Source organism: Phascolarctos cinereus, unplaced genomic scaffold (assembly GCF_003287225.1).
Source record: "Phascolarctos cinereus isolate Bilbo 61053 unplaced genomic scaffold, phaCin_HiC Scaffold_7;HRSCAF=346, whole genome shotgun sequence".
Classification (NCBI taxonomy): domain Eukaryota; kingdom Metazoa; phylum Chordata; class Mammalia; order Diprotodontia; family Phascolarctidae; genus Phascolarctos; species Phascolarctos cinereus.
Window position 1 is genome coordinate 166067359 of NW_027556180.1, and position 25385 is coordinate 166092743.

Genomic DNA, 25385 nt, shown 5'->3' on the forward strand with positions numbered 1-25385 from the left:
AGAAGGAAATCAACTGTAGATGATCTGTATATCCCTAAATAGACTTGCCATGTGACTTAAAACAAGGACCTCTTGTCTGGTGTTATGTTAGAAAGCCTGAGTCTGGACTCCTCAGAAAAATGTTTTGAAATTAATAAAATAAACTGTATAGCATTGCAAAGGAAACAAAGGTTAATGAAAATAAAAATGTCATTTTGTTCCTGTCCAAGTTCATGGACCCTGCTAAAATCTATACAAGGTTGCCTGTATAGAAATCTATGCGGAATGGAGGAGTGTCATGCAAAGCATTTAGGTGAGGACCAAGGAAGGGAAAAATACAGATATTGTGGTGGGAATATATTGCCAACTACCCAGCCAAAATGAGGAACTGGGTGAGTTCCAGAAGCAAATCACAAGGCTGGTACAGAAGCAAGATATAATAGCGATAAAGAACTCCAACTATCTAGACATCTGTTCAACATTGCTCACTCTCTCTGTCTCTTCACTAAAAGCAAAGCAGCCAAGAAATGCTAACTTCTTTCTTCAAAACGAAGACTGAGGTGGGGGTGGGGAGATGACAAGAGGAAATATATTCGATCTGACCAATGAGGAGAAACCATATGCCAAAGTAGAATTAACTGCAGTGAACGTGCTGTGTTAGAGTTCATAAGCAATGAAGAGGAATGGTGGTTGTTGACTGACTGATGCCTACCCTAGACTTTGCACCCAGGTGGAGTATATTTAAAGAGTCCAAAGAATGTATAGGAAGGCCTCTACAAGAGTAAACTCAAGAAGGTTGAGACACTCTCAAGAATCAAATCCTAAAGAGTGATATTCAAGACACTGTACTGGGGATACAAAAGCAAAAATGAAATATCCCTTGTTTTCTAGGATATTACATTCTATTGGTGGGGTACAATATATAAAAGATAAATAAATACAAGACAATTTGAGGAGGGAGAGAGCACTTAAAACCAGATGAACAGAAGGTTGGTGTGACATGTCAGAGAATCCTTCACAAAAATTATGTATTCTTGTCTGAATCCTGAAGGAAGATGGAGATACTGATGGGGTGATGAAGTGGTTTGACTGCACTTCTGCATAAAGGATAGTTTTTTACAAATGTATGGGCGAAGGAATGTCAAGTCAGAGGAATAGCTAGTGGTCTACTATGGTTGGAAAATAGAGTGTGAGGTAGAGAATAATGTGAGATAAGTCTGGAAAGGTAGGTCAGAGCTAGGCTGTAGAGGACTTCAAATGCCAGGCTGAAGAGGCAATAGGGACCCACTGAATGCTTTTGAGCAAAGCAGTCATGTGGTCTGACCTATGCTTTTAGGAAAATAACTTTGGCTGCTGTTTAAAGGGTGGATTGGTAAGTGGAGAGATTGAAAGCAAGAGACCAGTTAAGAACCTATTGAGATAGCCCAGACGAAAAGTCCTATGTTCTTAAACTAGGGTTTGTGAGTGGAAAACTGGCGACAGATGGGAGAGAGCTTATGGGGGCAGCTTCAACAAGACTTGCCTACAAGTTGAATGTGAGTTATGAAGAAGGGGGAAAAGGCAACAGTGGAGATCCTGATGTTGTGAAAGTAGGTGAGTGGTAGCATAGTTAGTGATCACAACAGAAAAAGGGAAGTTAAGAGGAGTGAAGTGGGGAAATGGTAAGTTCCAATGTGGACATGTTGGGTCTGAGATGCCAGTGGCACATTTGAAAAATCATCGAGAATGGGTGATGCGAGAGAAGGGGAAATGCCCTTATTAAAAAAAAAAAAGATCTTTTATTCGAACTCCTCCATCAGAGACTAGGTAGTTTCACTTCAAATCCCATCAAAATATTGGGAGGTGTTACCGAAGGGATAGCATATGAACACTTAGGGAAAAAAATGCTTACTAAGATACAGCATTAATCAGTTGATCAAAAATAAGTCATGCTAGGCTAACCCCATTACTTTTTTGGATGTAGTTCATAGACTGGTAGATGAGAAGAATGCAGTCTACATGGTACACTTTGATTTCAGCAAGGCATTTAACAAAGTGTCATATGGTATGTTTATGAGAGAAATGTGGTCTAGATTTTAGGATGGTCAGGCAGATTCAGGATCTTATTTAGTTTGTTTAAGTCATAAGTTGTTTGTTAGTCAGGTTGTTTAATCATGTGTAGAGCTGATCTGTATTGTTACCGTCTATTAAGCTATCTTGGTCTGAAACTTTTTTTTCAGAACTGTTTGGATGACTCAGGAGCAATGTTAAAGGATGGACCTTAAACTAAATGAAAATCTCTTATGGAATGTCAGAGAGCTCTTTTTTTGGCCCTAGGCTGTACAAAATTACTATCAATGACTTGCATAAAGGTATCAAATTTGCAAGCAGCACAAAACTGGAATCAATAGCTAACATTTTGGATAAGCTTATCTTATTATGGTTCAGTCATTTCAGTCATGACTTCATGACCCCATTTGGGGTTTTCTTAGTAGACCACTAGCTATTCCTCTGACTTGACATTCCTTCGCCCATACATTTGTAAAAAACATACTGAAATGGTTTGTCATTTCTTTCTCCTGCTCATTTTACATATGAGGAACTGAGGCAGACAGTGTTAAGTGACTTGCCCAGGGTCACATAGCTAGTAAGTGTCTGAGTCCAGATTCGAACTCATGAAAATGAATCTCCCTAACTTCAGGCATGGCACTCCGTCCACTGCATCACCTAGTTGCGGGGATAACAGATTAAGTATCCCAAAAATATTTTGACAGGTGTTAGGGTCAGATCCTGACACCTCTACCCAATTAGTTCAGGTTTGTTTTCAGAACATAATGAGGCACTAGTTAAGCCATCAAACAATTAACTAGAGGAGATTTGCTTAGCCCTAACCTAACAACAGACATGAACTTGGACAGGCATTGAAGAAAGTAGAGGATAGAAGGGCCCAGCATGCTATGTCCATGGGGCCACACAGCATCGGACACAACTAAACAACAACAATAATATGGCAAGGACATGCAAGCAAGGATATGATGGTGCTTAGCTTCTGTAGATGTATTTCAGCCTCTCACCTTCCTTCCATATGGAAACTCATCAGGCTTGCAGGGCAGGATGTGATGACTCCCATGGTCTTCAAATATACACCAAGTTCGAAGATCCCTACTCCATTTGGGTAGGTTTTTTTATGCTCTTAGGTGACCAGGAAATTGTATCAAGGGAGTCATGAGCCAGTCGGGGGGGTAGAATAGCTTTGTTGCTTTTTAGGGAAGACTAATCTCTTTGGGGAGGTTGGGACAGAACATGCTTGTACTATCACAGCAGGCTGTCATGGTTAGTTGAAATATAGAGTCCTATTATTGGATTCAAATCATCGACCTCACAGCTATAAAGCAGTAGAGGCATGGCTAGACAGAAATTTGTGTTAAAAGAGGAAAACACTCAGGGGTCTTATTGGAGTGCAAGTCAACAGTATGACATGAAAGCTGAAAAAGCTAATACAATCTTAGATCGCATAATTAAAAACAAAATGAGGGAAGATATATTGCTGTTGTATTCAACCCTGGTCAGACCACATGTGAAATATTGTGTTCAGGGGCAGCTAGGTGGTGCAGTGGATAGAGCACCAGTCCTGAAGTCAGGAGGACCTGAGTTCAAATTTGGCCTCAGACCAAACACTTGACACTTACTATCTGTGTGACCCTGGGCAAGACACTTAACCCCAATTGCCTTAAAAAAAAAAGTTCCAAAAAAAAATTGTGTTCAGTTCTAGATACTTTATTTTTAGAAGGACATTGTCAGAGCATGTTTTATGATGGAGAGACTCAAGTTTATGCCATGGGAGCATGAGGTGAAGGGAAGAGGGAATTGAAGCTTTTAAAAGAATACCGTAGGGAGTACATTATAACTTTTCTTGTGTTTGATCTCTGTTTGGCCCAAGAGAAGAACTTGGTGCAACAAATATTGGGGAGATTTGGGCTCAATTTAAGGGAAAACCTTCTCTAACAACCAGAACTGAGAAATGTGAAAAATGTCATCTTTTTAGGGAGCTCTCCATCACTTCATGTCTTCAAGCAGAGGCTGGGTGACCCCTTTCTCGGGAGTGTAGTGGGCATTCCTATTCAGTGTAGGTTGGAGTAGGTGACTTCCAATGCTGAGATTCTATGATGCTGTGTATGTAGCAATGAGTTTGAGAAAAGAATAGAAAATGTAAACATGAAGAAAGATGAATGAGTTAATACAGTTATCCCTTCCACATCACAGGGGTTAGGGGTATAGCACCTCAGCAATCTGGAAAATCCATGTAAAATTCATAAGGGTAGACCCTTCATCTTCATTTTCCTTTGGAAAAATCATATAAGGACTTAGCCTTTTCTCATATGATGCCAGAGTCAACCAGAATGCTTTTTTGTTCTTATAACAATCCTGTGTTTCTGAGTTTCTAAACTTTTTCTGTGTCGTTTGCTGGCCTTTGCATATCATCTGCAAAAACTCTCCCCAAAATTCCCATTTATTTTCTTATGCTGACCCATGATGTACTGAAACTGCTATGGGGAAAGTCATTATGTGGAAGGGATAACTGTTCAGTATTTTTCAGGACTTACATGTGGTCAGCAGCACTGTTTCTACCAGGAGATGTCAGTTTACTAGAAAGTGAAACCAACAGTTTAGTGATATTTTAAAATCCATATGCTAGCCCTACCTGGTTCTACTGCCTTCTCCTAGATTTTACTGTATGGGACTGTTAGAGTAACATCAGACATTGGGAATAAATAACCTACTCTTATCCTAGAAGGGATAAAGAAAAGTAGCAGCTACCTGCCATCAGTCTGGGTGCTTAAAATTAAAGGAGCTTGTCCAGTCTAATGTACAGAGGTAGTCTAAAACTAGATTCAGATCCATATCAAGAAATCCTCCTTCTTTCTCTTGTGTGTTACTGTTGCTGCTGCTTTGTTGGGAGTTGGGGAGGATGTATCTTTATTTCTGTCCTATTATAAGGGAACTTAGTAGTCTGCTTTTGTATTTTTTTTTCTTTTAAAGGAGCACTCATTTGGACAGGTAGATGGCAGCAGGGATACAACAAAAACTTTTGGTATCTTTTTCAAGAAGAATTTAGTCATGAGGATTCTCAAAAAGAATTAGATTCACAATCACACAACTTTTGTTCTAGCCCTGCAAGCTATATGGGCGAGAAACCATCTATGTTTCTCTATAAAACGTGGTCTAGAGCAGGGCTTATTAAATTTCCACTTGTGACCCCTTCGGCATTTCTTAAACTGTGGGGAATCTCAATCCTATATGGGTTCCCAACAGAGGGCATGTGTTGCCTCTTTTATTATAATCTGTGCTACTCAATGGTATGTCATTCATTCATTCAAACATTTATTAAGCACATTGTGTTCCATGAACTGTGCTAAGTACTGAGAATACAAAAAAAGCAAGACAGCCCTTGTTCTCAAGAAAGTCACAATTTAATGGGAGTGACAACATGCAAACAACTATGTACAGTCCTATGTACAAGATAAATTGGAAATAATCAACAAAGAAAAGACATTAGAATTAAGGGGGGTCAGAAAAGGCTTCCTGTAGAACGTGGTATTTTAACTGAGAATTGGAAGAAGCCAGAAAAGCCAAGAGGCAGAGATGAGGTGGGAAAACATTCTAGGTATGAAGTAAAAATACCTGAAGTCGGGAAATAGAGTATCTTGTTTGAGGAACAGCAAGGAGACTGGGGTTTTTAGATTGCAGAGTACATGGGGGAGTGTTATGTGTTAAGAAAACTGGAAAGGTGGGTGGTGGGACAGGTTATAAAGGGCTTTGAATGCCAAACAGGATTGTATATTTGATTCTGGAAGTGATAGGAAGCCACTGGACTGTATTGAGTAGGAGGGGCAATGTGACTGGTCCTGAACTTTAGAAAGATCACTTTTGACAGCTGAATGGAAGATGGAATAGAATGGGAAGAGACTTATGGCAGACAGACCAGACAGTGGCTATTGCAATTGCCTAACATTATTATGTCATTATCCGGTGTATTAACATTATTGTTCTTTTTTGTGTTTTTTTTTTAATAGGATTTCTTTTTGGGCTTAAGGGAGCTGAGGGAAGGGTGGGTTACCCAGGCCCTTCAGGATTCCCAGGGACACGAGGACAAAAAGGATGGAAAGGTAAGCTCTCTCTGATATATAATAGTGGTATAGACACAAAGAGGTAGTGTCCCTGAAGAGTCAGCCTTATAGGCATAACAAGCTAAGTCCATGTTTAGCCTCTAACACACAACTGGATATATGATACTTAAGTCACTTAAGCTCTCAGTGCCCCCAGGTAATTTGGGGAAATTACAAATTGCTGAACAGGTACAGGTCTATGTTGGTAAAGGGATTTCCTCATTGGAGAGTTTTTTATACTGGTGAAATGATAGGTCTGGATTCTAAAAATAGGTATAAAAATTATCCTGGCCCATTGGCATTAAGGCAACCCTGTAAACATAAAGGTAGCGTATCATATTGGACAGGAAGCTGTCCTTGGAGTTAGGAAAACCCAGCTTCCAGCCCCGTGTCTGTTATATACTGGCTATGTGGCTGCACAAGTCACTCAGCCTCTCAGAACCTCAAACCTCTCAACTCTAAGTTAAGACAATTACCAATCTGCGTTGATGGAAGGAATTTCCATATTAGGAATTTCCTACTTTCAATGCAATCCCAGATCCAGACCAATAAATAAAGTCGAAAAGAAACAAAAAGCACTTCAGCCTAAATGTCTTTTTAAAAAACTATCCCATTCTCTCCCATAAAAATTATACTGATAATACAAAAGAGGAGTCAGCCTTCATTTCTGCATTCTCAGCATAAGGTTACTTGATCAAGTCAGTCAAAAATTATTTTTCATTAAAAACCCTTAGTGGATGTCATAGTACTGGGCTATTTATTGAATAGGTTACCACCTTATGAAAATAACCCACATTGGTACAGAGTTGAAACATAGTGCTATGGCAGAATCTCTTAGATTTAGAACTGGATCTGGACTCTGACTTTAGGGAAGTTGCTACCCACAATACATATTTTGCATATGTATATAAAGAGAATTAATACCTGCCATCTAGGGTTACTATGAGCTTAGCACTTTGGAAAGCAAGTATCTTATGAGTATTATTATATTGTATATTATTTATTATTATATATTGTATAATATATATTCTGTATATATATTAAATATACATATATTGCATATATTCGTGTATATGTGTATATACATATGTATGTGTTTTGTATCTATTACACATACATTTACATACAGAGAGAAAGAGAGAGAGCTAATATTACCTTGGAGGCTATCCTGTGAGAACTATTTTCTTCCATTATGTCACTCGATTCTCACCAGGCCCCCATGAGGAAGGTATGACAGGTGGTTTTTCCTCCTTTTGTAGATGAAGAAACTGAGGCTCAGAGAATTTGCAAGTCATCCAATGTTACACAGCTATTTTATGATAAAGATAAGACTAGAACCCAGGCCTTCTGATATTAAATATAGTGTTTTTTTTCACTACATCATTCCCTGCCCCTACCCCAACTCACCCCTTGCCCTGTTACAAGTTCTTCTCTGTTTTTGGCTACCCATTTATGCTCAGATCAAGTCATTTTATCTCCATGAATTCTACCTGTTCAATTTCAGCCAATATTGAACTCTCTTTGGAAATCCTATAACACTTTTGGTTGGTCTACACCACAGCTGATTACACTAGTTAACATATGTCAGAACTAGTTTCCAAGGACTGTATGTGTTTGTAACAGAGTTCTTGTTTGTTTTTATTGTTTTGGTGGGGTTCTTTTCCCTTAGGGGAGGGAAAGAATGTGGATCTTTCTGAAAATAAAATACACTTGAATTTTTAAAATTACTTAACATATGCATACCCTGATTGTTTCTTTCTTTGAACTTGAATCTTCAGTAATTGGCTTAGTGCCTGTCAGAAAGTAGGTGCTTAATAAATGCTAATTGGTTCTCTCCCTAGTGAAATTATAAACTCCTTGAGGGCTGGAACTTAGTGTGAAGCATGCTCTACTGCTTCTTTTTTATCCCTTGTAATGCCGAGCAAAAAAATTAATGAATAATTTTGGGGTTAAATTGTCTTTTTTCCTAGAAAAAAAAGTTTACCTTTTCTCTCCTTCTCCTTGCCATCATAGGTGACCCTGGAGACTGTAAATGTGATCTTCCCAGTGGCCTTCCTGGTCTACCAGGACCTATTGGTCATCCTGGTGCAAATGGAGAACCTGGGAGGAAAGGGGAAATTGGTGACCCAGGCCCACATGGTATTCCTGGTTTCTCGGGCTTCAAGGTAAGGGGGTAGATCTGTTTTTTTACCCAAGCTGGTAAGATCAGGTATGAAACCAGATACTCACAGACTTAAGCCTCTCATCCAGATGTTAAATATTATATCTTTATTGTACCATGGCCTTTCAAATGATTAAATTAATGTAGTTTTATGCCAATAATACCCATGTGCCCCTGTGGACAGTAAAACCTACTTCCAGAGGACCTTTAAAAAAACCTTTTTGATTAAAGAAAGCAGAAAGGGCAAATAGTGTTGGAAATGTTGTGTTAAATGTGAACTAAACAAACAAAAAATCTATTACAATGTGAAAAATTGAACTGTATATTGCAGCTTTTAGTCTCATATAAAATCCTCTTTTTAAAAAAAATTACTTTTATTTATTTTGTTAAAGGTATTCAATTGTATGTAAAAAAAATTTTAACGACTTTTTAAAATTTTTAAATTCTAATTTCTAAATTCTCTCCCTCCCTTCTGTCCCATCCCCCTCCTTGAAAAAGCGATTAATTTGAAATCAGTTATACATGTGAAATCATTCAAGACATAGCCATGTTGCAAAAGAAAACACAAAATAAAAATAAAGAAAGTTTTTTTTTAAATGCTTCATTCTGCATTCAGAGTTCATCAGTTCCCTCTCTGGAGGCAGATACCATTTTTCATCATGGGTCCTTTGGAATTGTCGTGGATCATTGCCTTGATCAGAGTAGCTAAATCTTTCACAGTTCATCATTCTTATAATACTGCTGTTACTGTGTACAATGTTCTTTTGGTTCTGCTCGCTTCATTTTGCATCAGTTCATATGCGCCTTCCCAAGTTTTTCTGAAACCACCCTGCTTGTCATTTCTTATACCACAATAATACTCCATCCCATAAAATTCTTTTTTTTTTCAATTTTCCTTCACATATTAAAATATTCAGTCAGTCAACTAGCCTTTATCATGCCAGGCACTGTGCTAAGTGTGGGAGATACAAAGAAAAGCAAAAATAATTCATTTTCTCAAGAAACTCACATTGTAATGGGAGAGATGATATATATTTTTTAACATATATGCAGAACATATATAGAGTAGATGGAAGGTCCTCTAGGATTCCTGTTGACATTGATTGATGGCAAGGTTTGGGTTTTTTTGGTACTCCCCTGGACTTCTCCATCATGTACCTCTGGGTACCTTACCCTTCTCCCTCTTTACTCACCTTCTCACCTTCCTTTTTTTGTGTTGTCTATACCCATTAGAATGTAAGTTCCTTGAGGGCAGGAATTATTCTTTGCTTCTTTGTAACCCACTGTTTAGCATAGTGCCAGGCACATATTAATTGACTGAACCACCTTTGTTGTTATGCCCAGTGTGAGAAACAGTCTTTAGATAACATTCACCTTTGAATCTGGCTAAAATTCATGAGTGTAAAGAAAGTACCCTTTCATGTCGCACATGCAAAACTTCGAAAGAATTTTCATGTCTAGTAACGTATGAAATTTCTTCTCTTTGGCTCTCCCTATCTGCTTGGTAGTCTTTTTTACAAGCTATTTTAAAACATCATTGAAATACATCTTTCTGTACCAGCAGGTTTTTAATTGACCAGTAACTCAAATGTTCATTTCAAATGTTAGGGACAAGAACTGCTCCTTTTCCCCCCTAATTAAAAGAGAATGGCAAGACTTACAAAATGAAATTGTGAGTGTTTTACATATTCTGAAAAATCGAAATAAATTCCAAGGGTATCTGAGCCAGGAACCAATTGGCTTCACTCCATGTTGTAAGAGAACTTCAGCAAAAGATAGAATTCTCCTAGGGCACAAGGTCACTGTATACTCATAATTGCTTTGTGGCACAAGAGTATTCTGAAAGAAAATTAAACGCACCCACCTTATAGACTCTGTGCCACTGAATTTCCAAGAAAACAAACAAGACAGTCAAGCAGAAAACACTGAGTGCTGTGCTTTTTTTCAGTAAAAAGCAATTTTGCTCTAAATCCAGACTATCAAGGTATGTAAAATTGGCTGATGAATTCAAGAACACTAGGTGCTGGGAATTATACGTTATTCTAGCAAAGGTAGTAAGTTCTTTTAATTGAAAATTGCCAGAAAACTAACTTTTTTTGCAGCCAATTATTCAGGACTCTCTTGCAGTTTATGATATGTCTTCCCCAGTCTGCAAAAAACTATGTCCATCAATCAAAAAAAAAATTTAAATCTCTTTTTAACAAATATATCTCAGTAAATCTGCATTAAAGAACTGCCATAATTTGCCACAAAGTAATATAACAAACACCAGGAGAAACTGATCACACATCATGAATGTCCTCATTTCTAGTCATTGTCTCACTTAGATGTCATGGCTTTAAGCTTGAATTCTCTAATGTTTTATAAGAAGATTCATCTCTAAAGTGTTGTCTGCCTTGGTGGGGACAGTGCTAAGGTTCTGCCCTGCCTTCAGTTTACAAGAGAATTAGCAATTAAGCCATTTTCATTACTTCTTATTATATTTGTTTACCCTTAGTGCTTAGAGCTTTTGCTTGTTTGAACCTCTAGTTCACCAGGTCTAACCATAAAAATAATTTTGTTTCCACAGGGTAACCCTGGCATTCCTGGATTACCTGGACCTAAAGGACAGAAAGGAGATTCTAGAGAAATTACAACAAAAGGTATGTATGTCGTTGACTAAGCCATTTTTAAAAAATCACTTATACTTTTAATGTGCTCATTTTGAAAATGGCTTCCATGCTCTAAAAAAAAAATCTTTCCAGGTAGTAGAGGTGATCAAGGCAATCCTGGCGTACCTGGTTTGCAAGGTGAAGATGGCTTTCCAGGGCAAGATGGGCTAGATGGTTTTCCAGGCCTTCCGGGTCTTCCTGTAAGTCTCTGTGGTTTTTCTAAGCTGTTGAACTGGCTTGGAGACATCTGTATTCTAACTCAGTCCTCTTACTTCTTATAAATCATGTCTCTTAAGTAGGTATGTAGGAGCAAATGATGTAGGAGCTACCACTAAAGTTATTGAACATAAGCTACATCCAGGTTAGTTTAATGAGCAGAGAACAAATGACTTAGAATACAAAGAAAAAACCTTTCAGAAGCCAATGGATATTAAAAAACATAGGGCATCTGTTCCTCTGTACATAAACTGCTTAGACTGAGATAGATTTCTTGTGTTTTGAGTTTTTTTTGACGAGTATTGAAGTTTTTTTTTCATTAAAAATCATGAAGTTTCTGTCTTCACTTTTGATGTATACAAAAAGCAAAAACTAATTGTGGATAGGAAGCAAAAGACTTTTTTTCCCGAGTCTCTAGTGACAGTAACCATTTCTTTTCCTCTAAGACTATACTTCCCTTCATCTGTTATCACTTTTCTCCTGCCCTTGAGCTGACACTCTTTCCTAGAATTTTGTGATTTTATCTTTCCATGGTCCTTCACTTTCACCTTCACAGATCTTGTTCCCTTAGATGTTCCTCAGTCTTCATCATGAAGCCCTTTGCTCCAACTCAAGCTTCATTCTTCTCTTTTCTGTGGTTCATGATCATAAGTTTCTTTACAACTTCACAACCCTTAGAGGCTCCTTATTGCCTCTGAGCTTGGCATCTAAAGCCTTCACAACCATTCAACAGCCTATTTTTCACCTGTATTTAACATTACTCCCTTTCATGATTCCCAGTCATGCATTCCACCATAATTTTGCATAGGCTTTTGTGCCTGGAATACACTTCCTTACCTCCATCTCATAGAATCCTTAGCTTTCATCAAGTCTCAATTCAAGGTACTACCTCCTATGAAAAACCTTTCCTGATCCCCTAGTTGTTAGCATTCCCTTCGTATTCAGATCTTAACTTTTGGGTATCCTTTTTAAATGTTGTAGCCTGCCCACTAAAATGTATATTCCTTAAAGGCAGGATTTTTCTTTTCATTTTATCTTTGTATCCCTAGAACTTAGCAGGGACTTAATAAATGCATATTGAAATTATAAACTTATGCTTTTGTTGTTTTTCAGTCATTTTTTCATCATGTCTGACCCCTTTTGGAGTTTTCTTGGCAAAGATGCTGAAGTGGTTTGCCAAAATTCATACTTAACATTACACAAAGAACCCTTCCCTTCTCTTCCCTTGTTGATTCCTTTTTGAACACTATATTTATATGTGGAGTTTTTTATTGATATATCTTGTTTTGACAGAACAGACAATTTTCCCAAGAAACACTCAAACAAAGCCCAGTCACATAGTAAATTTCCCTGCAACAGTTAAGTAAAACTTGCTAACGATGATGACTGATAATGTCACTTTGTACATCTGTGGTTTACTAGTCGTTAACAGAAAGAAAAGATGCATGCTTTAACTTTGATAATTAAAACCAATACTTTTGTAAGTCCACAATGCTAGGATTTTCCTAGTCTCTTCAGTAGAACCTAAATTGCTCATAAATCTTGTCATTTCCTTCTTCATGGTGGCTTTGAAAAGAGTTTTTAAAACTCAATGAACCAGTACAATTATATCACCACAGGAATTAAAAGAAAGGCAAAAACAGAACACACCTTCAACAGCTTACATTCTATATGACATTGATGAGTCTGTGACTCCTAAAATTCATCATTGAGCTCCCGAATTGTCATCTTCCTCTGAATCATTAAAAATTCCAAAGCCATCTTCCTCCCTATACCTCCTTTTGCCTCCTCGGTTTTCCTCTTGCACCCATATTACATATCTAATCACTCTTTTCACTAAAAGAATGCTTCATTGCCAAATACTTCCATGAATCTTGTCTTTCCTTGAATCCATTTATCTTCTTTTGCTTTTAAGCAGATGCACTATTAATGTGACATTCAAATGAATATCACTAAGCATATATGTATTTACACATGTACCACATGAGGGCAGATAGTCCACTTGTCCCTCCTGACCTTTGAAAATGAACCATACAACAACAATGCTTTTAAAAAGAATGTTTGCTTATTCCTGTCCATCTAAAACTTTGTCCTGCATTCTCTTTAATAACAGGGAATAGTTTCAGTTGATCAGTAGAATGTAAATTCCTTAAGGACAGGAATTGGACTTTATCTAAACTTTCTTTCATAGTACCTAGCAAAATGCTTTGCACAAAATGGGATTTGACCATGGGATTTGACTCTGCTCAACCTCAAAGAGCTTATTACCTAGTAGTAATCTGAAATCACCTGGTTCCTACATCCAAGGCCATTAAAGGAAACACAGAATAAGATAAAGTTCCATATAATTTGTGTCAAATTCAAATAGAAAGATATCTCTGCTGCCTGCATCTTGACTTTGGTTTAGTTGTTTTTTAGTCATTTTTGGTGACCCCTTTTGTGGTTTTCTTGGCAAAGACACTAGAGTGGTTTGCCATTTCCTTCTCCAGTTCATTTTTATAGATGAGGAAACTGAGGCAAAGTGTTAAGTGACTCATCCAGGGTCATATAGCTAGTAAATGTCTGAGGCCACATGAGTCTTCCTGACTCCAGGCCCAATACTCTATCTACTTCACTGCTTATCTGCCCAATATGCATCTAACATATTGACTTAGGAAAGACAAATTACCATTCTCTGCGTTGTATTGTATTTTTATTTATTTTGTTAAACATCTTCCAATTATATTTTAGGGCTATAACTCACCATGAGTTTGACACCTCTCTGCTAGATGACCAAGACTATTCATAATCTGTATTCATAATATATAAATATGTTATATAATATGTAAGAAGAAGCATGGTATAGTACAGAGGTTAAGAACCTTTTTTGTGTCATAGACCCCTTCTCAAAAAAATGTTTTTAGATGCATAAAATAAAATACATAGGATTATTAAAGAAACCAGTTATGTTGAAATAAAAGTAACTTCCCCCCATCTAATTAACAGACCTTATGAAATATAGCCACAGAGGTTTGTAGATTCAGGTGTCCATTCATGCTGGTGTCTATACAGGGCCAGACTAGGAGTCGGGGTGATCTGGATACCCCCTCTGACACATCTGTGTTGTCTCACCTAGCAAGTCACTTAATTTCTCAGTGTTCCAGGTAATTCTCTGAGACTACAAGTTTCAGATCATATGCTTTGGTAGAGGGATTTCTTCAGTTGGAACTCTCTATACATGGAATCATAGTACCAAAAAAAGTATCTTAGTGTTTACCTGTGTATGTTGTAGGTAGAGAGAGAGGGAAAGAAGGAAGGAAGGAGGGAGAGAAGGAGGGAGGAAGGAGGAATGAATGAAAGGAGGGAGGCAAATACATATAAATAGGCCTCCCAGTACACTATTCATAGAGCCATAGAGTTAGAAGGGAGCTTATGAATGATTTCCTACACTGTCTCATTTTATATATGATAAAGCCAAGGCTGAAAGACATTAATGACTTGTCCAAGGTCACAGAAATAGAGAGTAGAAGAGCACCATTCCTGTAACTGAGCCCCTAGTTTAATGAGCATGTTGGAAAACTACCAAGGGATAGTTGTGTTGGAAACAGAGGTAGTAGAGAAATCAGGGAAGGGTGTCTTTGATGTTAATAGACATATATATATTTTTTAAAGGGAAATTTGATTTCACACAGGGTGATGGCATCAAAGGCCTTCCAGGAGATCCAGGTTTCCCAGGAATATCTGGTTTAAAGGGCATTGCAGGAGAAATTGGTCCTCCGGGCCTAGGTCTACCAGGCCCTAAAGGTGAACGAGGTTTCCCCGGTGACCCTGGATTAAGTGGAAGTCCTGGCTTCCCAGGCCCTCCAGGCCCCCCAGGTGCTCCAGGCCAAACAGGTACAGTTTGAGTTCCCTCTTTTCTTTGAAAGATATTCTATACCGTAGTGGAAGCATTTAACTAACAAAATATTCCCCCAGTACTCAACAGCTGACTCTACTTCAGCTTCACATAATTTGCCCACACATGTCAGAATAGACACTATTGTTCTGGTTGTCTCCATATACCCATTATGGGTTGCTTTGTTTGGAATTATCTGAGCCTAGCTTCTCTTGTGCCCACCTACAGCTTTCTTTTACTACCAGAAATGATCTTTAGTTAGGGCAAAGCTTTGAAGTGAATTTGCAGGCATGGGTATTTTTACAGTGTGTATCTATGGCCTCTGCCCATCTCTATTTCCCCACAATTTAATGGAGAAAAAGAAAAATACTTGTTTTCCTAATCACCTTATTGCTTCACTGTGTCTCATTCTCAGATTGTGATGGAGCTGTGAAACAACCAGTTGGCCAGGAGATAATCCAACCAGGTACTGTTAAAAAAATTTTTTTCTCGAAACTATTTTAATTTTTTGGTTTTATAGAATAGATAGCCCACCTGCAGGTATTTATTGAATGCCCGCAATATATATGGTTCACTAAAAAATACAAGAATAAAAAAAATATATTACTGCATGCCTGAATGTGTTTATAGGTAGATAGGGAGAGAGGAAGGGCTAGAGGGAAGGAAGGAAGGAAGGAAGAAAGGAAGGAAGGAAAGAAGGAAGGAAGGAAGGAAGGAAGTCCACTTGTCCCTCCTGACCTTTGAAAATGAACCATACAACAACAATGCTTTTAAAAAGAATGTTTGCTTATTCCTGTCCATCTAAAACTTTGTCCTGCATTCTCTTTAATAATAGGGAGTAGTTTCAGTTGATTAGTAGAATGTAAATTCCTTAAGGACAGGAATTGGACTTTATCTAAACTTTCTTTCATAGTACCTAGCAAAATGCTTTGCACGAAATGGGATTTGACTCTCCTCAACCTCAAAGAGCTTATTACCTAGTGGTAATCTGAAACCACCTGGGAAGGAAGAGGGAGGGAAGGAAGGAAGGAAGGAAGGAAGGAAGGAAGGAAGGAAGGAAGGAAGGAAGGAAGGAAGGAAGGAAGGAAGGAAGGAAGGAAGGAAGGAAGGAAGGAAGGAAGGAAGGAAGGAAGGAAGGAAGGAAGGAAGGAAAAGAGACAGGCATGGAGGTAGGGAGGAAAATGCATATAAATGGGCCTCCCAGTACATTTACAGAGTTTGGAGAAGGCAATATACTTGCCTTCAAGTTGCAAGAAGTAAAACAAGACTTACAGTATCTTATATACTATTATCAAATATAAAGAGCACAAATGTATAGATACATGGATAAATATACATGAATATACATCTTTAAACATTTAAATACATTTGTATCATGTAGGAACATAGGATTTAGAGCTGGAAGAACTTTTAGTCCTGTCCCTTCATATTACATATGGGGCAGCTGAGGTACCTGGAGAGGGAATGATTTGCCAAAATCACACAGAGAATACATAGCAGAACCTGAATTCAAACCCAGATCTGACTCCTAATTCTGAGAACATCTTTACATGAGTGAAAACAGTATCTGAATGGTTTTGTTGCTGGCAGTGTCAAAGGTAAAAACTAGCTACTATTCAATATGGGAAGACTTAGTGTAGGTCACAGGGGAAGAGAACTTACAGCCTCGAGGCCACATGTGACCTTCTAGGTCCTTGAGTGTGGTCTTTTGACTGAGTCCAAGTTTTACAAAACAGATCCTTTTATTAAGGGGATTTGTTCTGTGAAGTTTGGATTCAGTCAAAGGGCCACACTTGAGGACCTAGAGGGCCATATGTGGCCTTGAGGGCGCAGGTTTCTGAACCCTTGGTAGGAGATCCAAATTCTGTTAAGAATTAAAGGACAAAGGGGCCATTAAGGAGAGCAGGTAGATTATAGGAATCATGAGGGATTTCCTCTATTCGCTGCCCATCACTGGAGATCACTTGAGCAGGTAGGTAGGATTCCTGCTCAGTTATGGGTTAGAAGAGATATCTTGTGATACCCCTTCCAAGTTTTAGATCCTGTGAGTCTGTGATTTTGCAATCTCATGGTTGTTTTTGCAGTGATTCATTTGCATCAGCTATTAGTCCATTATTGCTTCTTTACAATTAGCCTAAGGCTTTCAGGTCTTTAGATAATAATCTCCTTTATTTCAAGGGGAAGTGTCTAATTTATCTCTGTATCTCTAACCCCTCAGTCTTTCTCACAGTGTAGAACAAATCTGGCACTTAAAAAGGTTTGTTGCATGCATAGCTTTTTGTGCATCCTGAAATTGTTAAACAGCTAAATAATATAGGACCCACAGTGAAGTTTTCTTTTATAGCTGAAAATAAAAATATTTGTTTCACCTGATTTTATTTTTAATTGGAATGAAACTGCAAATTACAAACTTTCTGGTAATAATGTATGTCTCAGGTTATTTTGTCAAATAATTCAATTCTGTTAGCATTTATTAAGTATGTACTGGGAGCATTTATTAAGCATACACTGTGAGGAGCTACTGGGAACTTAAAGATAAAATAAGACATATTCCCTGCCTTTAAGGATCTTACGGTCTTAGTAGAAGAGTTTAGACTTATAGCTGGATACCTATCTTTAATAGAGGGAGAATAAGAGAAGTACCAAGCAGAGTCCTAAACAAAAGTGTAATGCCAAATGGCAGGAGTAAAAGGTTGCTTGCAGATGAAGGAGACTGAGAAAGCCTTTATGGAGGAAGTGTCCACTGAACTAAAATTGGGAAAGGATTTCAGTAGGCAGAGATTGGTAGGTGTGTTTTACAATGAGAAGTCAACTAAAAAACTGAAAATAATTGAGAAATGACCAAAAAAAAAGTGTGTACTATGTTTTCAAGTATGACATGCATATTAAACATGTGACATGTGCATTACACTTTAGAGTGTAAATTCCCAATAAGTAATGAACATATCACCTATGGTTTTTATAGCACTTTTATGGAGCTCAGATTTGTTGTTGTTGTTGAGTTATTTTTAAGTCATTTCCAACTCTTCATGACCCCCATTTGAGGTTTTCTTGGGAAAGAAAGTGGAGTGGTTTGCCATTTCCTTCCCCAGCTCATTTTGCAGATGAAGAAACTGAGACAAACAGGGTTAAGTGACTTGTCCAGGGTCACACAGCTAGTAAGTGTCTAAGGTGAGATTTGAATCCAGGATGATAAGTCCTCCTGACTCCAGGTGGGGCACTCTATTTAAGCCTGATGCTTAAATGTGACATAACAATAGACTAGTCTCACTTTGAACTTACAAGCAAAGATCACCCAGGCATTCTAAGCCAGTGTGCAGATAGTTCATTTACGACTAGTAAAGAGGGCTAAATCTCTCTCCAGACTTGGGTTATTAGGCTTGGCAAAAGGATAAGCTTGACCTAGCAGGAAGAATTCCCAGGCAAACAGACCTAAGACAGATGAAAAGCAGTATTGTCTTTCAAAATAGGCTTTCTTCAAACAGAAACAACCAAAAAGATACATCTCTCTGAAATTTAACTGCTCTCATTAACTTCTCCAGAGATGGTCTTAATCCTTATTTGGTCTTGCTCTGCACTGAAGCAGTTACTTTGTGTTTGTTCATTTTGAAGGTATTTGAAGTCACAAAAGAGAAGCAGATTTTTTTTTAAATTTTAAATGGCTACATCCTAAGATAAAGTTAAAAGACAAGGAAAATGCAGAGGCTGCATCATTCTGTGAACAAAGTTTTAATTCGTAGTCAGAAGACACTGGTTCAAATTGTAGCTCTTCCACCTATATGATCATGGGCAATTCACTTAATTTCCCTGTGGTCTCAGTTTTCTCATCTATAAAACAAGGAAATCTAGGTGCAGTTAGGTATCAGAGAAGATAAGGGTGCTTGGGGGGCAGCTAGGTGCTGGAGTGGTTAGAGCACTGGCCCTGAAGTCAGGAGGACCTGAGTTCAAATCCGGCCTCAGGGCAAACACTTGACACTTACTAGCTGTGTGACCCTGGGCAAGTTACTTAACCCCAATTGCCTAAAAAAAAAAAATTTAATTAAATTTTAAAAAAGGATAAGAGTGCTTGGCCTGGAGCCAGAAAGACCTGGGATAAAAGCTGGACTTAAGCACTTACTGAACTGTGTGAACCTGGGCAGGTTACTTTACCTCTGTCTGCCTCAATTTCCTCATCTGTAAAATGGGGGTAATAATAGCATCTGTCTTTCAGGGTTGTTATGAGAATCAAACGAAGTATTTTGCAAACCCAAAAGCCCTATAAATACATGCTAGTTATTATTATTATTATCCATAATCCTTTAAATGGGATTCACTTTCACCCATTAGGAATGATCTCATTTATCTCAGCTTGTAATGAAAGCTGTTCCAAAAATGAGGAAATGAATGAGTCATTTGCCCATGTACTGTTTTGATTCGTTTTTGGCTACATTTATTTAATTTGCATTTTATAGAAATTAATATTTTTATTTCATTACATAATGAAATTAAGCATGTATTTATATCAGAAAGCCAGGATCATTAAACCACTAAATTGCTCTAATAATATAGTGGTAACCACTTTTATTTTTTAGTTCTTTTGATATGGGCAACATTAAAAGCCATAAGATTCAGCATGGATTGTTTCAACTCATCTTTTTTCACCTTCTTTTTAGGTTGTGTAATAGCACCTAAAGGATCTCCAGGGCTGCCTGGACTACCAGGACCTCCAGGTAAAAACGTTCACTTTACCACCCTTTCCCCTCAGTTACTAGCCCTTAACTCTGAACTGTAATTTTTTTTACTTTTTCCCCTTTCCTTCTTCCTTCCTCCCTCCTCCTCTTACTTCTGATCTCCTTCCTCTACCATCATAAATATAATTCTCAACTTTTTGAGGTTCATTTACTCATGCTTTAGAAGTCAATCTACTGTCGTGGCATCTTGAACACAAGCTATTGTAGCTCCCTCCACAGACCTGGTTTCATTCATTTCTTCATTGCTTTTCAAAACACATGTCACAACCAAGGCAACATTGGAAGCCAAGCTGAAAGAGAAGCTCCTGGTCACAAAGTACTTATGCTCAGGAAGCTGAGAGAAGAAGGATACAGACTGTAGTAGACACCCCCTGAAACATGTAGACTTCTTCATCCAAGACCTCTCCAAGCTCAGATTTCTCTGTAAGAGAAGAAAGTTTATTACTGAGCTTTCCCTCTATCTCCTAACAAAATGAAAAGCACAGAGAGGAGAATATTTCTTTTCTTTGAGCTTTGGGCTTTGGGGCAGGGAGAAAATGGAAACAAAGAGGGTTGAAAAGGTTTTGCCTCTAAAGTCTAGGTTTTGACCGTGGCATTGATGGAACACACTGTCCACAGTCCTGATGACAGATCACTGTGAATGCATGATCCTTTGTAACACATCTCAACTCCTAGCCAGCTCAGCTGCTAACTCAGTGGCACAGTTTTTCCATTGCACAGAGAAGGGCCCAGGTGGCCACAGCTGTTGCAGCATGGGCCACCATCCAGTGACTTTAGCCCTTCGGTTGGGTGCCATGTTTTAATAAAGAGCTGGCAGCACAAAGCAGAGGACACTTCCAGGCATGTCCTTAATTATTGTGGGCAGGGGATGGAATTTGAATTTCAGCCCTGGGAATGCTTTATGGAAGGAATTAATGTTATTAGTGTCACATCGGAAACCAAGATTCCTCAGGCTGCAACTAGAGCTTAAATGAAAGAGTATATTCTTCTTTTTCATCAATAGTGGTGTGTTAGAGGGGGGAAGGGAAATGCCATGGGCACTCAGCTAATCTCTAGGTGGCACATTCTTCCCAACCCACTATAGAGATCATTTCCCCAAAATGGTAGCTCGCACTCAAATTAGGAAAGAGTAAAAATTAGGTGTATATTTGCTGAATTTTAAAAGCAGCTCTGATGTACAATCTCTTTCCGAAGTGGCATTAATATTAAACACCTTCCTCTACATTGAATGTTTCTGCTCAATGATAGTTATGGTGGCATTCCTCAAGTCCCTGGAAAATTAAAAAGTATTTTCAAATTCTTAAATTTCTTCCCATCTCATACAAGTGTAGCATTTTTAATTCCTGTCCTCTCTGCAGCTGTTGAAGAACTTAGATTTATTCATCCTCTTAGTTAATCCCTCACATAGCCTCAAATAAATCCCTAATTCTAACTCAGGAAAAATGTCTTCTGGCAGGGCCTTCAATCTCAGAAAAGCAAGTTTCATTTGTGTATCAGAGATGTTTGTAAATTCCTGAGTCAGATTCAAAAGACCAAAACTTTTCCGTCTCATAAAACTATCATCCAGTTTTCCTAGATGTACTAATATCACAAAAGTCATGAATCCAGTTTTGCAATGAGATAATAGTTTTAGAAGGCAAAATATTGGTGCGATGTGTCCTATTTCCAATTTTAATAAAAATACCCATAGCCTGCTTCCTTTAATCTGGCCTATTTCCTTTCAGACCCTGGACCAGTGGATCTGGGCCAATGTACATGTCTGTTTCCCATCCAATACATCTGTTGTTCAGAGTTCCTTTGAAAATGGTCTTGTTATGTCCCTGAACACTGTTTTAGGCTTATGCTTTCACGTATGTTTGTTTTCTGAAATAGATGTCCTCCTAAAAAGTTAAATGGGAACAAAAACCTGCTTTCTTATCAAGCTTGTATTATAATTTTCAGAGAAGATTAAGATCTTCATTTGTGGTTCATCTTCATTTGGCAATGACTCCTAACTCTCTATCTGTCCACCCCTTCAGGTTAAAATGATTCGCAGATGCATTCTGCAAATTATGACTGAGTCATAATTTTTTTAAAAAATCACTTTAATATAAAATGGAGTGAACTACAAAAAGTCTTTGGTGAATCCTTTTATAAATTGAAAACTCCAAATAATCACTGCCTATTTTATCTACTTCAGGTCCCTGTTACCCAATGCCATTTTTTCAAGTGAGGCATTCCTATAGTTTAGATCATAGAAAGAAGTGAATCTTTTTAGTAAAATGACTTAGTGTTTCCCTGGCCACACATCGTGACAGGTTAGAAACAGAAATCTCTGCATTGTTTCCAGGCTTTGTCCTATCCACAGGGGACTTTAAGGGAGGGTTTGCAAAGAATGTGAAAGATTCAGGTTTTGGACCTTAGGCCTCAGTGACCCACAGTAACCTTCCTGAGGTTATTAGCTCTACTTCTTACAGCCAATCCAGGTGACTTGCCTTTATCTTTTATCTTAAACTCATTACTTCCCTGACCCTCACTCAAAGCGCCCCCATTGACCATCTGCATCAAAAAAAAAAAGCTTTTATTCATTGTTGATACTTAAAGATTATTTAAAGCAACTAAAGAGATTCTTTTTACAGCATCTGGTTAATTGAAATAGAATATGTACTTCCCTGCAAGGGAAAGGAAAGGTTTCTCTGTGATTTCTAAGAGTCTTATATAGATAAGAGTTTGTGATTTATACCAGACCACCAGAGAAAGATCTCAGAAAAGTAGGTTCATTATCTATTGACAAGGGTAAAAGTTGATTAATTTAAGAGTTATTCCATTGGTCCTTTATAGAGTTTTTTCAGGGGAATAGCATTTCTATCCCAAATTCATCTCTTATTAATGAAATCAATATTGATTATAGTTGCATTGGTTGATACAAGATAAAGTATATCACAAGCTTTTGAGTAACATTCTCTAACAAAAAAACTTATTTTTTTTGTGTTTGCAAAATACAATAGGGAAAAGTTTATAAGTTTCTGTTGAAAATTATCTATGATCATAGAATTCTAGAGACAGGAAGGGCCTTAGATATCTCTCATTTTATAGATAAGAGAACTGAGACTTCAAGATGTCCTTGCCGATAATAAAGAGATCTTTTTAGTCAATTTTCTGAATCAAATCTGTAGGAATTACCAGAGTGGCAAAGATTTGTCTGCTTTCACATGGCTCCCTTTCATTATACCAGTAGTACTACCCCAGAGAGACCAATAACATCCATGCATACCCAGAGAGCTGCTTCAGTTCCTCATTCCTATTGAGTTGGTTACACAGTGTAAATACAGGCTGCCTCCAGGTACACACTGAGGTTTGTGATTTAGGGCCTTTGTTGATCTGTGTAATTATTTCTGTACAAAGAGACTCTCAGTGTGCTCTCTGTTCTCTTTCTCCCAGTGATTCAGCTGGACAGGCTAAGCACAGTACAGGTGTATTGGGATTCAGGTGCTCCATATTTTGCCATTGATTAATAGAATTCACCTGGACCTGGTCAGGGAGCCCCTTGTAAGTGATTAACACCCTTTTATGTCCTGTTCTTGAACATAACTCCAGTTGATTTTAGGGAACTGTGTAGCAGAAGTAGGCACAGCTAACCTCCCAGGATTGAAATGTGCCTGAGCGCTTTGAGGTCCCTTGCTTCGAGGACCAGTTTTTATTCAGAGGGAAAAAGCAAGATTTGGAAGGTCTGACTCTGGATAATAGAGACAGAGTGAGGATGTGAGAAAGAGCTTTGAAGTGCTGAACCAGTGTGAGATTGGCCAGGATTAGCTAAGCAAACACAACTTTCTTTCAGAAACAAAGTAATAAACTCTCATTTTTGGGCAATGTGTTTGTTTTGCTCTTAAAGCTGCAATCCTCTCAACAGAAACCGAAGTGGCTTTTTTCTTTTTTGTTTAAATGTTGATAAATACAAATAAAGAGCTTGAGAATGCATTGCCTTTTGAAAAAAAAAAATTAGTGCCACCTTTCTCAATTACATCACCTTCATTTCCAAATGTATTGCTCCCTTTGCTACCAAGAAGCTGTCCCTAATAATGAAGAGGAAAAATAGCAGTTCAGCAAAACCAACCAAAGTATCAAACAAATCTGAATGTATATGTAATGTTTCACATGCATAGTCCCCTACCTCTGCAAAGAAGAAAGGGAGATGTCTTTTTGATATTATATTTTTTATCTTAAAGTAGGAAAAGAAAACCTAATTTTCTGATTATAAAGAAAATATACCCCAAAAATTGATTAGAACATTGTAATATGAATAAAGTTTTAGGAAAACTTTGCTGCCAAAAGTTGCCACACTGGTATAATCCTCTGAAGTAGAGAAAAGAGAAAGAATAGATTTTGGGGGGGAGGTCAGCTAGGTGGCAAAGTAGATAGAATGCTAGACCTGGAGCTAGGAGGACTTGAGTTCAAATGTGACCTCAAACACTTACTAGCTGTGTGACCCTCTTTGCCTCAACTTCCTCATTTGGAAAAGGAAAGGGCAAACCACTCTAGTAATACATTTGGAACGTGACTGTGTATAAATATGTTTTTTAAATCTCCAAAGTTATTACAAGTTGATAAAAGCATGCCACAAAGTACATTTTTTTCCAGTTAATAATGCTAAAATAATGAAAGTTCCTGCTTTCTGTTATATCCGATATACAGAAAATTAATTGCCAAATGTAAAGACCAAACCTGGGGAACCAGAAAGAGTCACTAATACACACCCCCTGACTTTAACACATGTATAGTCCAATTGGAGGTGCAGTGGATATGTAAATAGCTACGATTCAAAATAATGCATAATATATTAGAGAAATACAAAACAAAATATTATGTAATATCCAAAGTGGGAGGAATTATTTTACTAACAAAGGAGATTAGAGGAGGCTTCATGGGGGAAGTGGCAAATGATTTGAGTTTGTCAAAGGATTTAATGAAGCAAAGTGGGGGAGAGAGGATATTTTAGGTTTATGTCACAGAGGTGGGAAAACTGAGGGCATGTTCAGAAAGAATGGAAAGTAGGTTAGCTGGACTGAAATGCAGAATGTGTGATAGGAAGTAATATGAAATAAGACTAGAAAGTTAGAGGAGGAGCAGATTGTACTAGCTTTGCATCTCAGCCAGAGGAATCTGATCTTTGATTGGTAGATCGTGATTCTTATAGTTAATTCTGTTGATTTAACCTTCTTTACTGGTGTTATGGTATGAGAGCCAGCCTGATTTGTATCAGTAGAGTATTCTTTGTTCTGTTCTTAATTACAGTTGGAGAAAATAAGGATGTTTTTAAGGGGTCTAGTTCTTTCCCATTTTGCATAACTATCAGTGAATTTGAAATATAGTAGTTGAACCCTGCAACATTCTTCCTTGACCTAATTAGGGCCATCATCTTCATCACAAACAATTAATATCTTCTGAGTGCCCTACATGGTGTTCTGGGTCCAAGAATTATGATAAAAATCTTTACAATCAGTCACATGTAGGGGGCTATTGTTTTTGTTTGTCTTAACATTAGCCATGCATCCAATGAATTTATTTTTACTAAAATACAGGGAGAATCTTCAATAAAATAAATTTGGTTCATAGAAATATTTCTTGCTCTTGGAAATTTTTTTTGCAGTT

At 37.8% G+C, this 25385-nt stretch overlaps 1 protein-coding gene across 2 annotated transcripts in view; it reads left to right on the forward strand.

Annotated features, from left to right (window-relative positions):
* Positions 1-25385, forward strand: part of LOC110196697 (uncharacterized) — a 289810-nt gene that overhangs the window by 202107 nt on the left and 62318 nt on the right. For both annotated transcript variants that reach the window (XM_020970061.2, XM_020970060.1), the window contains exons 21-27: positions 6033-6125; positions 8139-8290; positions 10856-10928; positions 11031-11137; positions 14825-15026; positions 15443-15493; positions 19680-19736. In XM_020970061.2, the coding sequence (XP_020825720.1) occupies positions 6033-6125; positions 8139-8290; positions 10856-10928; positions 11031-11137; positions 14825-15026; positions 15443-15493; positions 19680-19736 (735 nt within the window). The remainder of the gene's footprint in view (positions 1-6032; positions 6126-8138; positions 8291-10855; positions 10929-11030; positions 11138-14824; positions 15027-15442; positions 15494-19679; positions 19737-25385) is intronic.